At 34.3% G+C, this 19,550-nt stretch overlaps 2 protein-coding genes across 2 annotated transcripts; both read left to right on the top strand.

Annotated features, from left to right (window-relative positions):
• Nucleotides 1-1,994: 1,994 nt before the first annotated feature.
• On the top strand, nt 1,995-4,699 carry LOC124922049 (putative SWI/SNF-related matrix-associated actin-dependent regulator of chromatin subfamily A member 3-like 1). Its single transcript, XM_047462774.1, has 3 exons — nt 1,995-3,357; nt 3,440-3,731; nt 3,847-4,699. Exons 1-3 carry the CDS (start codon nt 2,050-2,052, stop codon nt 4,638-4,640), a joined length of 2,394 nt encoding a protein of 797 aa, XP_047318730.1. The 5' UTR covers nt 1,995-2,049; the 3' UTR covers nt 4,641-4,699.
• An 8,173-nt stretch (nt 4,700-12,872) lies between these two features.
• Nucleotides 12,873-16,691, top strand: LOC124922047 (phosphatidylinositol transfer protein 3-like). Its single transcript, XM_047462772.1, has 6 exons — nt 12,873-12,911; nt 14,373-14,458; nt 14,537-14,713; nt 15,051-15,149; nt 15,216-15,461; nt 16,018-16,691. The coding sequence occupies exons 2-6, from the start codon at nt 14,399-14,401 to the stop codon at nt 16,510-16,512; spliced, it is 1,077 nt and encodes a 358-aa protein (XP_047318728.1). The 5' UTR covers nt 12,873-12,911; nt 14,373-14,398; the 3' UTR covers nt 16,513-16,691.
• The last annotated feature ends 2,859 nt before the right edge of the window (nt 16,692-19,550 follow it).

Genomic DNA, 19,550 nt, shown 5'->3' with positions numbered 1-19,550 from the left:
GTGCATTAGGAGCTTTATGATTTGATTTTTCAGTCCAAAGAGATTTTCTTTTTCATTGTAACCAACTTTCCAAATTTCTTCTTTCTTCTCCTGTTTTCCTCCTATATTTTCTTCAGAACTTTTATCAACAATTGGTTCTTGACTTTTGTTGCATTCCTATTTTTCATGGATAATTTCTACAGCAATTCTATTAATTTCATTTTTAGTTACCTCCCTTACACCTTCCATCATAAATTCTTTGACTTCTTTATCCTTATTATTTTTCTTTCTTCTAATTTTAATGAAGAACAGAAAACAACATCAAAATAGAACAATTATAGAATAGGGTACACCAGAAACCCTAGCTATTACAGAACAAGGTAAACTAGAAACCTTAACCCTCCAACCAGGTTTTGCAGATGAATGAACGACCTAGTTATTAGAGATACCGTGTCGTTTGCGTTGTTCGTGCCGATTGTGCCGAAAGAGACCCGAAACGACTAGCAACCGCGAACAACAAGCGAACCGCGAGCTTGATATATTATCGATCGTGATGATCATTATGTTCGTGTCAATTGTGTCGTTCACGCCTGAAACAAAACAAAACAAGTATAACTTTTTAACCAACTATGCTAATAAGACTTTATATTTTAAATTCAACATTAAATTTGATGAACGCGTAACATTTTAAAAATATAAGTCAACGTTTTAACTAACTAATATATATATATATATATATATATATATAATGATGCTTAATTTCAATAGTGTTCGGATTATCGGGTCGAGAGGTTTGATTAATTTGGATATATATGTGAGAGTAAATGGATACTTGAGTCGGATTATGGGTGACCCGCCCATAAACTTAAAACGGTTAAAAATAAAATTAAAAATGCTATATATATGTTTCAAATTACAACTAACAAAATAAGTATAACCATTTAACCAATTAGGCTAATAAGACTTTATATTCTAAATTCAACACTAAATTTGATGTGGGACATTTTAACAATATAAGTTCAATTTTTTAACTAATTAATCTTTATATATATATATATATTGATGCTTAATTTCAAAAGTGTTCGAATTGTCGGGTTGAGAGTTGTGGTTAAATTATATATATAATGATGCTTAATTTGAAAAGTGTCTGGATTACCGAGTGAAGAGCTGTGGTTAACTTGGATATATATGAGTGTAAATAGATAATTGAATCGGATTGTGGATTGACCCGCCCATAAACTTAAAACGGTTAAAAATAAAATTTAAAATGCTATATATATGTTTCGAACTTGCAACCTAACAAAAACGATTATAACGATTTAACCAACTAAACTAATAAGACTTTATATTTTAAATTCAAAACCAAATTTGACGTAGAACATTTTAACAATATAAGTTCAATTTTTTTAACTAATTAATATATATATATATATAATGATGCTTAATTTAAAAAGTGTCTGGATTGTCGAGTCGAGAGTTGTGGTTAATTTGAATATATATGTGAGAGTAATAGAGATGATTGATTTGACCGAAGTAAAAGTGTAAGGTCACATATTAGAGGACGATTATTGAGGTGAATAAATGTGGAATGAGATGAATGGTTAGTCGAATCAAGGATAAAGAATGTCAAGTTGTATTTGAATGATATTGGTTAAAATTTGCGATGAAATTGGTGGTAGATAAATGAGATTGTTTTATTTTTTATTTTAATATATTATTCATGATTTAATAAATCAATTTTAAATATTAAATACATATTATTATAATTTATTTTTTTATATTTGTATCCGTTTGAATGGATAATTTTTCTAGTTAATAATAATAAAAACTTTTATTAACATAAACATGACAAGTATATATGAAAATTGAAAGAAAAATAAAATAAAAACGAAGTGATCAATAAACAAATCAAACCTAACCGCTCATAAATCAAGATAATTATTAATTAAAGCTTTTAAAAAGTTAAAGTTTGAAATTTCAAACAGAGGCGGGGGGTTCTTTCACTCAAGAAGCAGCGGTCCGAATTCCAAAATCTTCACCGGAACTTTTACGCCATTCCAAGAAGTAGTTATGGATGAGAATGACCATCTTTCAAACTCTGACGAAGAAGACATTGAAAGCCTGCTTGGATTCGTATCATGCCAAATCGACGGTATTAAGCATGAAGGTGGAAAAATCAGCGGCCGGGAGATGGTGGTTTTGGTAAGAGAGCCTCAGAATTCCTCCGAACCCAACGCAATTATGGTATTCAATACGTGTACTATTAAGGTGGGTTATATAGAGAATATAGTCGCGTCTGTTCTTGCACCGCTTATCGACCAGAATCTGATTACAGTCGACGGCATCGCTCTCAATTCCGTAAGGGAAAACCGCCCAATTTTCGATTTCCGGGTTCAAGTGAACATCTTCGCGCGACGTGGGGAGTTCAACACGGTTCGATCAGAACTTTCCAGAGGTGGGTTACAGTTAATATCTAAAAATGATGCTGGGTTTTGCTTGTCTGAAACGGTAGTGGTGAGGGGGAGTAGAAAAGGGGAGATTCCGGAAGAGGTGGATGAGATATTCGAACTGATGAACAAGAAAATAAGCAAGAGAGAGCTAGAGAAATTGGAACCGCCATATGATATAATCAAATCGGAACTCCTCCCTCATCAGAAAGAAGGTTTGGGATGGTTAGTTCACCAAGAAACATCAAACGAGTTGCCTCCTTTTTGGGAGGAGAAAGATGGGGTTTATGTTAATGTATTGACAAACCATCAGACCAGAGTCCGTCCCCATCCATTGAGAGGCGGAATCTTAGCAGATGATATGGGATTGGGTAAAACTCTAACTTTGCTTTCCTTGATTGCTTTCGATAAACAACCAACTAAAAGTTCAAGAAAGAAATTGAAGGTAGAAAAACAGAGTTTGAAAACAACTTTGGTTGTTTGTCCTCCATCTGTAATTTCAACATGGGTAACTCAATTAGGAGATCATACCAAACCAGGGAGCATGAAGATGTATATGTATCATGGTGAAAGAACTGATGATCCTACAGAACTTCAGAAATATGATATTGTTTTAACAACATATGCAACTCTAGTTTCTGAAGAATCTTGGAAAGAGTCGCCTATAAAGAAGATCGAATGGTGGCGGCTTGTTTTGGATGAAGCACATGTTATTAAGAATTTCAAAACTCAACAGAGTCGCGTTGTTACTAACGTGAGTGCTAAGATGAGGTGGGCTGTCACCGGAACACCGGTACAGAATGGATCTTTTGATTTGTTTGCTTTTATGACCTTTTTAAGATTCCAGCCATTTTCTATAAGATGCTATTGGAGGAGGTTGATTTCAAGACCACTTGCTCAAGAATTTCCAGTGGGACTCGCTCGTTTGCAGGTGATTGATTATGTATTGTTCTATGATGCAAATACAATGATTTTCATGTGAATCAATTGATGTTATGTTGTTGGTATGACAGACTTTGATAGCAACATTGAGTTTAAGGAGAACAAAAGAAGGAAGCTTAGCTGGATTGCTGCCAGAGAAGTCTATAGAGACTTGCTATGTGGAACTTTCTTCATCTGAACGAACTTTGTACGATGAGTTGGAAAAAGATGCAGGGGTTATTGCCTCGCAATATATTAGTCTAAGTAGTCTAACAAACAATTGTACGAGTATACTCACTTTAATCTTACGCCTACGCCAGGTCTGTTTAGATGTCGCTTTGTGCCCTGCAGATATCAAACTCTTGCTCCCATCTGTAATAGAAGGTATTTTCCTTAATCCTTACCTAGTATTGTGTATGCAAGAGAACATGCATATGAACTAAAAATGTTTAAAAGAACCGAAAAGTTCTGAATGGTTCTGTTTTATGCGTGGTTGCAGATGTGAAGAACAAACCAGAATTACTAAAAAAGATGGTGGCATTTTTACAAGAAGGGGAAGATTTCGATTGTCCCATATGTATGTGTCCGACAACAAACATGATCATCACGTGTTGTGCCCACTTATTTTGTAAAACCTGCATCTTGAAAACACTGAAGGATACTAGACGTGCTTGCCCATTGTGCCGTCACCCTTTATCAGAATCAGATCTCTTTTCGGCTCCCCAAGATGTCTCAGACAACGATGAGCCTATTAAGGTTCCGAATTCCAAGTTGTCGACAAAGGTTTCTCAACTGCTAAAACTACTAATCGAATCTAGAAACGAGAAGCCTTCAAGGAAATCAGTTATCTTTTCGCAGTTTAGGAAAATGTTGATAATGCTAGAAGAACCTTTGAGAGAGGCCGGTTTTAAGTTTTTACGTTTGGATGGGTCTATGAATGCGAAAAAGAGAGGCGAGATTATAAAAGAGTTCTCGGTGGTGGGCGGGGCGACGATTTTTCTTGCGAGTTTGAAAGCTTCGGGTGTGGGAATAAATCTGACGGTTGCTTCTCGCGTGTATTTTCTTGAACCGTGGTGGAACCCTGCAGTGGAGGAGCAAGCCATGGATCGGGTTCATAGGATTGGGCAGACCGAGAAAGTTAAGGTTGTTCGAATGATTGCGAAAGATACCATAGAAGAGAGGATGTTGAAGTTACAACAAGATAAGAAGGATGATGCTAACGATGCATTTAAAGGTGGAGTGGGGAGAATTAAGAATGATAGTCATATTCGATTTTTATTCTCATTAGAATGAGAATTAGAAGTTGGCTCTTTCTTTGGTAACTTTGAAAATTTGAAAAGTAATGGACTTAAAGTCTCTTTTTTGATTAGTGAGATTTGAGAATTTTGTAATCTAGCTATGAATAGATTCTATTTTAGATGTTTTAGAACCATGAATGAATCATTGAGATGTTTTTAGAACTGTGAATGATTGATGAAATGACAGAAAACACATATTTTTTTCTAAAGTTTTTATCTTTCTTTTACTATTTATTGAAATAATTAAGTTGTATTTTCATACTATTCCATCTTTAAAAAAGAAAATAAGTTGTTGGGTAAGATAGATATATGAATCTTAAAAAAATAGCAGATTTCATTTAGGAGCAAGGCATGGATCGGTTGAGTCTCATACAAAGTACCATAAGTATTGTAGAAAGTTCAATCCTCTATATTGAAATTTACAAAAAAAAACTCAAATAATAGGTAGAATTTATTGATAGAAGTTAAGCTAATTGGGAAATTTATTGCTTGTTGGTGGTTAATCAATTTTAAAAAATGTTCGGTTAAATGATAAATGATTATATATATATATACATACAATAAATAAATAAATATATATATATATATATATATATATATATATATATATAAAATAGGGAAATTTGAGCAAATGACCCTAAAAACAGGGTGAAATGCGGAAATTGAGGGTAAATAATTTAAATAGCGCTGATGACTCCCTTTTTTTCTGACGAAAATGCCCCTATTGCGTCACGCATCCCCCAGTTGCGTGACGCACCTGAGGGCATTGTGAAAAATCCACAATGCCCTTGCTATATAATTAAAAAAAATTCTAGTTCTTCCCATTTCTTTCTTTCTTATTCTCTTTCTTCACTTCCCATTCTCCTCCTTCTCTCTAAAAAGACCACCCCCGACGACGATCCCCAACGAAGACGGCGGAATCCCAACGAAGGAGATGTCCGCTGGAGATGTCCGATACTACTGGTATTCTTCCTCCTTCCTTTATTTCTCTTTTTCGACGCATTGTTTGTTAGGGTTTAGTGATTAGGGATTGAGTAGGTGAATGCCACCGTTGCGGCGGAATTCGGGTGCGCCATGCAGTTGCGTAACGTAGTTGCGTCACGTAGTTGCGTTATGCATCTACGTAACGCACTCCAGAGCATTTATAGTTATTACTTGCATTTCATTATTACGGTGTCTCTCGATTGATAGTATCATTTTTTCAATTGCAGCTGAAGTATTTGTTGACGTATTTGTTGTGTACAATGGAGAGTGGAAAATTGCAGCCGATGGTACCAGATCTTTCTCTGCAAAATCATGCAAAACTATGGATATACCCCAATGTACTACATTTGCTGAATTAATTGATATAATCTATGAGACGATTAACGTGGAAAAGTCTACATATGATTTAGTGATTAAAGTCATGTATGATCCTTCTGCAAAACTTCCCCCTGTTGTTATTGAGGGAGATAAAGATGTGGGGATCTATTTATCACGGTTGATTTCGGGTCGAAGTTCGTCACATTCGTCACCACTTTGTGTCTTATTAGTAGAGAAGTACCCAAGTCAAGATAGTACACTACCATTACTTACTAAAAAACTATACCTGGCGTTGTTTCTCGAGTTGTTTCTCAACAGATTTTATTTGAAAGTGAAAATGAAGGAGAATGAGAAGAAGATGAACGGGCTCATCATGAACTGATTAATTATGAACGGGTTATTGACTTTAATTATGAACGGGTTAGTGACTTCCAAGCTACTACTAGTCCTGCACCAGCAATTGCACGCACGCCGCACCCATCATCAATACCTACACTATCTAGTGCAAGAGCGTCAATGGGTACACCATCTAGTACAAGAGGGTCAATGGGTACACCATCTAGTGCAAGAGCGTCAATGGGTACACCATCCAGTGCAAGACCATCAATGGGTACACCATCGACAGACCCGACAGACATATCACCGACAGACCCTTCATTTGCATTGGCATTAACTAGTGAAACCGTATTAGAAGTCGGTGCGTTATTTGATACTAAAAAAGAACTTCAACTGACGCTATATAAATATGCGATGACTTATCATTTTGAATTCAAAGTGAAAAAGTCTCGAAATCATCTTTGGTATGTGAAATGTATGGATGAGACATGCAAGTGGAGCTTACGTGCTATGAAAGGTAAGTTTTGCGAGATGTTTGAGAATCAGAAATTCAATCGACAACACTCATGCTCAGTTTTGTCGAGGCCGGAGAAAAAAATGCAAATACCGGCATGGGTTATTGGGCAGTGCATGAAGGATAAGTACATGGACCATCACCATAACCACTTGCCTAAGAAAATAATTGAAGACATGCAGTCAGTTTATGGAATGTTTTTGACTTATAATAAGGCTTGGAGGGCAAGGGAAACGGCTTTAATGGCGGTGCGAGGAACGGTAGAGGATTCCTATGGAAAATTGCCTTCATACCTATACATGTTGGAGAAGAATAATCTGGGTACCATAACAGATATCCAAACAGACGAGCTCGGCCACTTCAAGTATATGTTCATGTCTCTAGGCTTCTCAATTAGGGGTTTCAAAGCCTTTTGTCATCCCGTATTGTGTGTTGATGTCAGTTTTCTCAAGCACAAGATGGGATGTCAACTATTGGTGGTTGTTGCATTGGATGCCAATGAGCAATTGTATCATGTTGCATTCGGCGTTCTTGATTCAGAGAATAATAACTCCTGGACTTATTTTATGCAAAAACTTAGAGAAACAATTGGATTAGTTGATGATCTCGTCTTCGTATCCGATAGACACTCAAGCATCACCAATGTCTTGTGTGCTGTTTTTCCAGAAGCACACCACGGTGCATGCACATATCACATAAAGATGAATATTATGGCCAAATTCAAAACTGATAATTGTCATGTGGAGTTTGATATGGCTTCTCGTGCGTACACTATCCCCCACTTTAATCGGTTTTTTGACAAGATCAGGGTTAAAGATCATAGGATTGCTGCCTATTTGGAAGAAATTGGGTTTCAAAGATAGAGTAGAGCATATTTCCCTGGTAAACGATACAATCAACTCACAAGCAATTATGCAAAGAGTTTTAATAGTCAGTGCAGGGAATCCAGAAAGTATCAAATTTCAGCAATGGCTGAGTCTTTAAGAACAACATTACAAGTATGGTTTAATGAAAGAAGAGAAAAAGTGTCCAACCACCAAGAATTTTTATCTCCAACGTATGAAAATTTATTATGTGATAGTTTTGAGAAGGCCAGATTCTATACTGTATCATCCCTTAATCGATTCGAGTTATATGTGCATGACAATGAGGCACATTTTAAAGTCAATTTGAAGGACAAGGACTGCACTTGTAGGGTATTTGAAGTCTCCGGTCTTCCTTGTACACATGCACTGACTGTTGCCCGTCACATTAATGTGGTTTCTTATGACTTATGCTCAAGGTATTTAATCGTTTTGAACCTATTTATTTAATCTATTTTTTAATCATTTTATTTTTCTTCTCATAGGTATTATACAACTGTATCTTGGTTGAATGCATATGCGGAGACATGTTATCCGGTTGGTGATGAAGAGAATTGGAATCTTCCCGATATTATCAAACAACGCGTGTGTCTAAAACCACCTGTGAAGGTTAAGAAATGTCGACCACAAACTAAACGTAGGACATCTCAAGGTGAGGTCCGTAAGGTCCCGAGACGATGCAGTTCATGTGCATGTCTAAGACACAATAGAGCAACATGGAAAGCAGTGATGCCTGCACCGTCTACTGCAAGAACAAGAGTATCATCTCAGCAGCATGAGCCATCATCATCTTAGCAGAATGAGCCATCATCATCTATAATGTACGAGCCATCATCATCTCAACTGTACGAGCCATCATCTCAACTATACAAGTCATCATCTCAATCGTACGAGCCATTAGCTTAAATGAACTTGTTAGTGTTAATGTTGCTTCTGGATATCAATGTTGTTTTTGTAGACTTATTACCAAGTCAAGTGTTGTGGTGTTAATGTTGTTTTTGTAGACTTATTACCAAGTGTAGTGTATCAAGGATATCAATGTTGTTTTTGTAGACTTATTACCAAGTCAAGTGTTGTGGTGTTAATGTTGTTTTTGTAGACTCATTTTATGGTGTTTGCATTCAGTCTTTGTAATACAGGGTGCATTCAGTCTTTCGGGTGTTAGTTGGCTGATGTAATACAGGGTGCATTCAAATAACTGCTAAAGGTTTTAACTGCGTTACGTAGAATGGTGACGCAGTTGCGTGACGCAACTATGTAACGCAACTGCGTAACGCAACTTCAACGCAAATGCCTAACAGCTTATTACATTAGTGTAGAACCTAGAAATAATAACATATATAGCATCAACAACGTTTGATATCATTACATCAACCATATTACAAAAGTTTGGGATTAACATTACAAAAATTTGATATTATTACAAAAGTTTCATAAATAACCTATGGTTCTACAAGTCCATGAAATAACCTCACCGCCCACTTTTCTCTCCAACTTTTCATCTCATGTGAGGTCACTTCTGCTAGATTCAGGTTTGCAGTCAAGTACTCTATATATATTAGTACAAAGACACCACAATCTCCACTCTTAATTGCTTTGGGGACTTCTGACTCTAGAAGTCTTGTGTATGGCATAACGGAATCAGGGTTAAGTAGAGGAAATCTTCGTTTATCTTCATCAGGCAATGCCTTGTCAAATATAACCGGAATCATTTCGCACATTGGTTGCACATATTCATCAAGATTAACATAACATTCAGGATCACAGTCATATACGTCTACGCGCCATTGTTGTAGACGGACAACACAAAGTATCCAGTGGACAGTCATATACTCATTCTCCTTTTCCTCCTCTTCTTCATCACGAATGTCATTCAGACCAATGTCATTCTCCTTTTCCTCCTTTTCTTCATCACGAATGTCATTCAGACCAATGTCATTCTCCTTTTCCTCCTGCTACAAAATTGAAAAGAATTTAGATTCAGGATGCGTCACACAGTTACGTCAAGCAGGATGCGTCACGCATGATGCGTCACGCAGTAACCAAACAGAACATTTTTTTCTATCTAATATAGTAAAAAACAGAAAGCTCAAAAGGTTGGCGAATTACCTGGTTGGTGACATGGTTGGCGAACTGGTTGCTTAGACTGAGAATCATCTTTTCAAACAGAATAAAGTAGTTTTGTTGATTCAATTTGATGTCTTTTATGTCTCTCTTCATCTCTTCGACATCTTTCTTCATCTCTTCGACATCCTTCTTTATCTCTTCGACATCCTTCTTTATCTGAACAGGAGATGCCGGTGCCGGTGCCGGTGATGATGGAGGTGCTGAAGTTGCGGATGGGGGACTAATGTGACGCAGGCTACGACGCTTGGTGGCTGCTTTTCTGGGGGGATACATCATCATATTCAACCTTCCTCTTCCTCTTAGAAGGTTGGACAATAGTAGGTTTTTCATCTTAATCTTCATCAACATCTTCATCTTCATCTGATTCAGCCTTTCTCTTTCTCCCCCCATCAGTAACTCCCTCAAACAAATCATCGAATGAATTGTCAATTTGTTCAAAATCCTCCCCACTGTACAAACTCGTCTCCGTGGAGGACTATTCTATCTTAGAAAACACAGAGCTATTAAAGGCAGATTGTACCTCCTGAAATGTGTTCTTCCTTTTGGATTGATACAATAGTATCATTGGGCGAAAAGGGCCATCAACATTCTTCCTTGTGGCTAATCTAGGGACAAAGTTTTGAATAATCTCATAGCTCCACACTTGTAGTGCTAGTACAAACCCATAAACGTTATAAGCAAAAAATTAGTAACTCCACTCCCTTTCCTGAACATATATACGAACATGTGGTGTTTCATGTCCTGGTCAAGACCCCTCATGGTGAATCTAAAGGACAACTTTTCCCATGGAAATCGGAGGAAATCTTCAACATCTTCAACCATATGGATGATTTTGACATTTAAAATCCGTTTTGGGTCATATGAGAAGAGGTAATGGTTAATCAAGCAGATTAGCCCGATCTTCCATGCGTCTTCCTTATCGGTGCATTTCATAAAAATAGATTTCAACTCCTGCATTTGAATTGTCGTATTCCTTTAGAAATATTTTATCAGCAAGGGTGGACAACCTCGGCATTCATCTTTGTATTCAGGCACTCTGTCGAAGTTGAGGCCTGTAATCAATGCGTACTCTTTCATACCAAAAGTATGTTCCTCCTCATTCAAGTTGAAAATCATCCTATTCAAATTGGCTTTAACCTTCCGAAGAAGCAACTGATGTAAAATTGTTCCTGAGAACAACAAGTCTGGGACTCCTTTCAATAAATACTGAAATTGGGAATTTAGAGCCCTCTCCATAAGATCCAGCAATTCAAACCTATCAGATACTTTTTTTAGGGCTATGACAGATTTCAATGAAATTCTACCAGGAAAATCATAAACCGTGAAGTCTGCCATCTACAAAAGGGAAAACAAAAACAACAATGTTTGTGAAAACCTTTCACAAAAAATATAAACAAAGGAGAAGCAAAGCAACCGTCAAAATAACTAGAAACAACAGTCACCTGCGTGACGCAGCCTGTGTGACGCAACTGATTGACGCAACCGCAAGACGCAGCCCTAAACATAAACCATGCATGAACCATTTGCAAGAAAGAAGCAACCTACCCTAAACCCTAACATAAACCATGTATGAACCATTTGCAAGCAAGAAGCAACCCTAAACCCTAACATAAAACATGCATGAACCATTTGCAAGCATGAAGCAACCCTAAACCCTAACATAAACTATGAATGAACCATTTGCAACCAAGAAGCAACCAACCCTAAACCCTAACACAAATCATGCATGAACCATTTGCAAGAAAGACGCAACCCTAAACCCTAACATAAACCAACATAACTAAAACTAACCTGATGAAGTCAATGAATGAACGAGAAGACGAAGACGAAGACGAGCGGGAAGAGACGTCGAGGCATGTGCGTTGTCGAGGCAGGTGCGAGAGAGAGAGCATGAATAGTCGTCGAGGCTTATTTGGGTTTTTATATAAAATCCAAATAAATTTGACGCATCGTACCCTACTTGACGCATCCTACGTGACGCATCCTACCAACCAATCAACCTGCATTCAACGAATCAGGACGAATCAATGACGTTCTGTAAAGGAAATCAACACAAACAATCATATGTATAGGAAATCAACACAAATAATCATATGTAAACGAAATAAACACAAAATATAAACGAATATAGTGGAATGATCGAATGAATTGTCAATTTATTCAAAATCCTCCACGCTGTACAAACTTGTCTCCGTTGGAAGTTCTTTGCAACTATATGCCATTGAATATAGTGGAATGGTCGACGGTGCCTCTTCGATTGGTTCTTCGGTGATGAAAAAGAAGAGAAAGTCTTCTCCGCCACCATTAAGGTTCACGGCGGAGAAGACTTGGATGAGAGAGAAAATGAATCAAAAATGAAAAAAAATTATGACTTTATAGGGTTTCGAGTGCGTCACGCAACTAGAGTTGCGTTACGCAAGGGTATAAATGTCATTAAAAAAAATGGGGGTCACCAGTGCTATTTAATTTATTCACCCTCACTTTCCGCATTTTACCCTGTTTTTAGGGTCATTTGCTCAAATTTCCCTATAAATAAACTATAAATAAAAAAAAATATATGTTAGGGCCTTTTAAATAAAATATTATTTAAATGAAATATTAGTTTCAATAACTTTTTATTAAACAAAAAAGAAATAACTCCAAATTTAGTAATTTCATATTTCTTGTGGTAAGAAATGAATTTACATAAACTCGAGAAAGCAACACTAAAATAACTTACTAAAAATCGATAATATTATTCTAATTATAAAAATTCAAAACGAAAAATCCGATTTGACTAAATAAAATTTTGAAAAAGAAAAGAGGCAACCTCTAGTACTAAAAATTTCTAATAGGAGGTTAAAAAACAAAGTGATATTAATATTATTATAATTATTATCCCTTTTAAAAATTATTTAATTTGTTTTATTTGGTAGGAAAGATATGAAAATTTTAGATAAACCTAACAAAAGAAGAACATGATAAAAAAAATAACCAAATAAAAAATATATGAAAGAACCAACTTTCAAGAGTGTCTTCAACAACTGGTCAAACAAATTATATAATATATATAATATCCTATATTTCTTACATTCTTTCCCTTATCCTCATCTCTTCAATTTCGTGGCCATTTCTCCTCCCAAAGGTACATACATTGGTTCTCTCTTCTTTTTCTCTCTATTGTTTATATATATGAACTTAATTTCGAGTTATTTAAATGGGTCATTTTAATGTTTGAAGGATATTATATATATATATAAGTAATGAAATCAAACCCATTTAAAAAAGTAATTAATTTTGGATCTTAAATTGGGAGTTTGATCATTACTTACATTTTGGTTGTTTATCTTTTTAAGCTTGTACCAAAAAATCTAAAAATTCACCAAAAGCTTCTTAAATATTAGTAATTTTTTTTTTAAAAATTGAAAATTACAGACCAACCGATATGCAAAATGAAGATAATAAAAAGAGATATTGTTCAAATTTGAAATTAAACTATTCTACCAAGTGAGTAAAAATATTATCTTAAACTATTTTTATATTTTTGTAGTTCATTTTATTGGTTTACTATAATTACACAAAAAATATATTTTTGATAAACTATTTTTCCTTCTTGTCTTTATAGTAATGACATCATATTTTCTTATGTTTGAATCGTAAACTCTTATTTATATTATTAATTTATTTTTTAAATGTTGGATTTCGTTTATTCTTTGGAGTATGATTAATTTCTCGCGAATTAAGCACATAATTCACAAACACACTTAATTAGTTAATTAAACGCATAATTTATCGTCTGGCGGGCTTAAACTCAGACCTCAGAGAGCACGAGGATATCCACCTCTTATCACCGCTACCAAAAAAATTTAAATAATTTTTATTAATTTTAACATTAAAATATTATATAATTTGTATTATTTTAAAAGTGAGAAAAAAAATAAAATAAAGTTATCAAACTCATAGTCCGACTCTATTTATTAAGTCATTTTACACAATAATTGAACACTAAGATTTAAGATTTAGATTTGAAATAAAAAAGTTTTTTACATTAAATATTAGTTCTTATTTGATTTATTTCTATTTTCTTATCCATCATTAATTAAAATATTTTCTATTTTAAATTATTATTTTTTATTTTATCATTATATAATAATACTTTTTAAGTTTTTTTATTCAAAAATATATCTATCTCTATAAAATCACAATCAATGATTATTTTTCAAATAATTATTTTCAAAAAAAAATCGTTATCCAAACCAACAAGGTTCTAGTTAAGACTAGATATTCTATTGAAATATATATACAAAAATCAGTTTTATTCCGGACACCATTTTTTTAAAGGTAGATTTGAAAACTCTCTAATAAAATGAGGGCTTAGTTAAAATTCTACTGTTTAAAAACCATACAAAGTTATAACAGAGCAAAACGGAAGAAGCTTCCTTTTTTCATACAAAAGTTTACTACATTGGATCCTTTAATTAGTTTTCGAAACGATCAATTACCCGAATGTTCTTGACGCTTTGATTCAATCATTCACTTTAAACTTTACATTGAAAGATCATACATGAATTGAAAGCTAATGATCATCTCTTTACACTCTGAGCAGATTTGAAAATTCCCTTGAAGTTGTTGATGATGATGATGGCGTCCAGAAAAGAGAAGACCCTTTCATGTCTGGAACAGGAATCCAAGGTATAATTACTTAATTCGTCTTCCTTTATCAATTCAAATTTAAATAAAATGAATTTGATAGATGAGAATTCTGTCCAGATAAATGAGGTTAAGAAGATGATTGGTCCTATTGTCGATAAGTTTCCGGTTCTGTGTTCCGATTCATCAATTCATAGGTATCTAAGAGCAAGGAATTGGAACACGAAGAAAGCAATCAAGATGTTAAAGGAGACTATTAAATGGAGATTGGAATATAGACCAGATAAGATCAAATGGGTATGTGTTTGTTTATTTGACAGGGAGGTGGGTTTTGGGTTTTACTCGGGGTTTCTCTTAAAAATCCTTGTTCGATAAAAACTATGAAAAAATTTGTTTTTAAAATTTTAAGACTAATTTACTATTGAGTTAAGAGGATACGGTGAATGTGAGAAAATTATGTATTAGAGTGAGAAATGATAAGGTAATTTAGAGAGAGGGATAATTTTGGTATTTAAATGGATAAAATTGATGATTAGATTGGCGATAAGATATTTGAGTTTTGGGATACCAAACATCAAACAAGCCAATGAAGTGTTTGATGAAAGTCCTGAATTGCTTTTTGGTTTGGTTTTAGGATGACATTGCTGGTGAAGCTGAGCAAGGAAGACTTTATATAGCTAATTATTTGGACAAATTCTCAAGAACTGTGCTTGTTATGAGACCAGGTTTACAGGTAATATAGTTTCAAAGTTTAGGTGATTAGTGACTAAATTCTTATTGGGTTTTGATTGATTATTAGAGCAAGTTGACTTATCCGGCTATGCAACTCAAGCACTTGGTTTATTGCTTTGAGAGAGCCATAATGGCATTACCAACCGATCAAGAACAAATGGTGTGGCTCATTGATTTTCAAGGATGGAACATGTCTAAAGCATCGGTTAAGATGACGAAAGATGCGGCTCGTGTATTGCAAAATTGTTATCCGGAGAGGTTGGGTCTTGCACTACTATACAATCCTCCTAAAGTTTTTGAGTCCTTTTGGATGGTAAGCTTTTCTTCTTTTTCTTTTTGAAAAGTACAAATATGTGGAAAAATCGAAGTGGTAAAACAACAAGGTCTCTTACAAGCCATGATCAACAAAGACATGCCCAAGTTTTAAAAACTAAGAGCTTGTTTGATGTAAGTCACTGATTATATTGAAGGGAAAACACTTGTTTGATGAATAAGTGGATTATTTGAGTTAAATGACTAAAATGTTGATGTGATTGAAGAAGCGATGATGATGTGTGGATGGTTTATTTGAATTAAATCCAATTAATCCACATAAATAAAGTCCTAAGATTTCAATTACCAACTAAGACCGGCCTAAGTGGTAAATAAAATACATAATTCCTCAAACATAGTCATATTGGCCTACTCTCGATAGAGGGCGAGTGAAGTCATGATCAGTAAGGAATTCAAAATATGTATCAGGTTCGGGACACTCTAACGAAGGGAATTGTGTTTCGTGTTGACAACAACTCTTAGTTTGTTGTTATACTTTTTATGTTTCTCTACTACCCGTTATCAAATTGGCTTGTTATAAAAAAAATTCCTTGCAGATGGTGAAGCCATTTCTTGAGCCAAAAACATATAGGAAAGTGAAGTTTGTGTTCTCAAACCACCCACAAGGCCAAAAGACAATGGAAGACTTATTTGATGTTGACAAGCTTGAGCCAATATTTGGTGGCAAAAGCGAAAAGGGTTTTGACTATGAAGCATATGCTAAACAAATGAAAGAGGAGAACATAAAATTGTTTGATTCTGAAACCACAATAAGCGAGTTACAACAGCTTGCTAGTAATGGTGGAAATGAGAAGTTGGAGCTTTTCGAAGATGATCATGACGATAAAGATGAAAACGAAGATGAAGATGAAGATGATAGTGAAGAACTTTCAAACAATGACAATTCTTTATCAAGCTTTGAAGGTATTATTGATCATAAAAAAGTTGATGCTCTCATTTGCTGCCAAGAAAAGAATAATGAAGTTGAAAATAAAATGGAAGAAGCAATATGTTTGATGAGTGAGGAGAAGAGAGATGTCCCCACAAAATAGGATTCTTCCTCTTTTCTTTTGACAAGCTAGGATTCTTGCATTATTTTATCTATTTGAATTGATATTTATGTTCAAAATTGTTCTCAATGATTTCTACTTGTTTGCCATTGATATTTCACTCCAAAAGAATTTGAGGCTATAGTGTTCCCATTTGAAGAAAATTTGTCAAATTTGAGTTATCGAGTCACATTTTGATATTTGAAAACACTTCAAGTTGGATTTGAAGTAACAAATATAATTAAATTTGTTAATATATATATATATAATTATAAAAAATAAATAACATTATTTAATTTAATTTAATACTCAATCTAATAATATATTAAAAATAAATTAAGTAAATAAAAAAAAATTGCCTAAACCAACAGTTATATTTTGAAAATAATTTTGTTAGTTACTTGTCTATAATTGAATTGATATGAAATATTAAAATTAATATTAATAAAGTTCTAGAAATTCAACTAGTCAATACAAATGTTAAATACTTCAATATAAACTATGGATCCAAGATATATTGCGTTAGATTCTTTGAATAAATTTAAATTTGATGTGATTCTAATAATATTCTCTAAACTATTTTAAAAATAATTAAAATTAAACTAAATAAAAAAATATTAACATAATAATAATTTAAAATAAAAAAATGTCAAACATAAACTTAAAAAACTACGTTTATAAGTAATATTATTTAAATAAATTTTGTAACTAAATAAAAAATAACTAAAATATAAAATCAATTCAACAAAACAATTGAATTGTTTAAAAAATATAATATTAAAAATTTAAATATAAGTTCTTTTATTCATATTAATACTTCTTCTCATATTTAAAATAAATAAATAAATTATTATAATAATAATAATAAATTAATATTGATCAAGTTAAATGCTATCATTATGATTAAGAATAAAACTTACAAACTTAATATTTTAAATTAATATATTTATAAAATTATTTCATTATTAATTAATATATTTTGATTACCAATTTATTAGTTATTTTAATAAACTCTATCATATTTTTAAAAGAGGTATGATAATCTCAACGACTACCTTAGCGAAAGTAAGGCCACGAATCGTGAGATTTGTCAACTAGGGGAGAGAAAGAACAAAAAAAAACAAAAAAATAAAAATTTATTTCTACATTTGTGCAAATCCTCTTTCACTAATAAGGTTTCATATTTCTGCATTTATTTCTCTCTCTGAAACGTATCCGACATCATTTATTTTTTTCTCTAACTGCATTTATTTCTCTTTTCGGCTGCATTTATTTCTTTTCTCTCGGTTGCATTTACTTCTCCATGGTATCCTTTTTAAGGATCTTTATTATTTTTTTTATAGATCTAGGGTTTAGATTTTACAAATCTAGGGTTTACATTTTACAGATCTAGGGTTTATATTTTATAGATGTATTTATGGATTTAAAGATTTATGGATTTATTTCAGAACTATTTGAACTTTTAGGAAACCGAAGCACCGAACTTGAACAACCCAATAGATGAAGAACTTAACCTGAACAGATCCACCCCTGTTGAACCCGAAAGGTACCCGATTGCCCAATTGGTATAAAAAATGTACATTTAAATGTGTCAAAATGTCCCGAAACCTACCATTTCTAGACCTATAGAGGGTCAGTTAAGGTCCCGAAATGGGTGGTTTCGGGACAAGAAAGGGTCCTTCCTTGTCCCGAAATGGGTGGTTTCGGGATAAGAAAGGGTCCTTCCTTGTCCCGAAATGGTTAGTTTCGGGGCAAGAAAGGATCCTTCCTTGTCCCGAAATGGTTGGTTTCTGGACAAGAAAGGACCACCCTTTCTTGTCCCGAAATGGGTGGTATCGTGAAAAAAAATGTTGTGTTTCGGGACAAAAAATGTTGGGTTTCGGGACCCTTTCTTGTCCCGAAATGGGTGGTTTCGGGACAATAAAGGGTCCTTCCTTGTCCCGAAACCATTTCGGGACAAAAACTGTTGTGTTTCGGGACCCGAAATAGGTGGTTTCGGAACCTGAAATGTGTTGTTTCGGGACCCGAAATGTGTTGTTTCGGGACCCAAAATATGTTGTTTCAGGACCCGAAAGTGTGGTTTCAGGACCCAAAAGTGTTGTTTCGTGACCTGAAAGTGTGGTTTTAGGACCCAAAATGGGTGGTTTATGGACTTTTTTCTTACGGTTGCACTTCATTTTTGCAGTCACATTCCTAGTGTTGGAATGACATTTTCCTCCGAAGAACAACTTCTTGAATTCTACACATCATATGCCCACTTAACTGGATTCGGCATTACCAAGTTAAGGAGCAAAAATGTAGGTGGTAAGAGGAAATACTTCAGCGTTGGTTGTGCCAAAAGTTTTATGAAAGAATCGAAATCCAAAAACAAGTTTCATCAGCCTAGACCAATAACGAAGACAGATTGTAAAGCAAAGATTAATGTTGTTGTTCGAAATGAAGGAGAATATGTGATAACAAGTATTTCTCTTGAGCATAACCATACATTAAGCCCTAAGAGAATACGTCATGTTAGATCCTACAAAGTAATTGACGGAAATGTAAAGAGAAGATTGAATACAAACGATGAAGCTGGAATAACTGTGGCCAAAACATTTCAATCACTTGTAGTTGAAGCTGGAGGGTATGAAAACATTTCTTTCGATGAGAGGACATGTAGAAATTACGTTACAGAAGTACGAAGGTTGAGGTTAGGGAGTGGGGATGCTGAAGCACTCACTAATTATTTCTTAAGAATGCAAACCAGGAACTCAAACTTCTTCTACCTTATTGATTTGGACGAGGAATCCCGAATTAAAAACGTGTTTTGGGCAGATAGTAGGTGCAGGGCTGCCTTTGAAGATTTTCATGATGTTATCTCTTTCGATACAACCTATTTGACAAATCGCTATGACATGCATTTCGCTCCGTTTGTTGGTGTTAATCATCATGGTCAATCCATTTTGTTTGGATGTGGGTTATTGTCAAGTGAAGATTCAAATTCTTTCACTTGGTTGTTTAGAACTTGGTTGGAATGTATGCATGATAGACCTCCAAATGCC

Source organism: Impatiens glandulifera, chromosome 1 (genome assembly GCF_907164915.1).
Source record: "Impatiens glandulifera chromosome 1, dImpGla2.1, whole genome shotgun sequence".
Classification (NCBI taxonomy): Eukaryota; Viridiplantae; Streptophyta; class Magnoliopsida; order Ericales; family Balsaminaceae; genus Impatiens; species Impatiens glandulifera.
The sequence above is the reverse complement of the archived record's forward strand: the minus strand, read 5'-3'. Positions and strand labels throughout refer to the sequence as shown.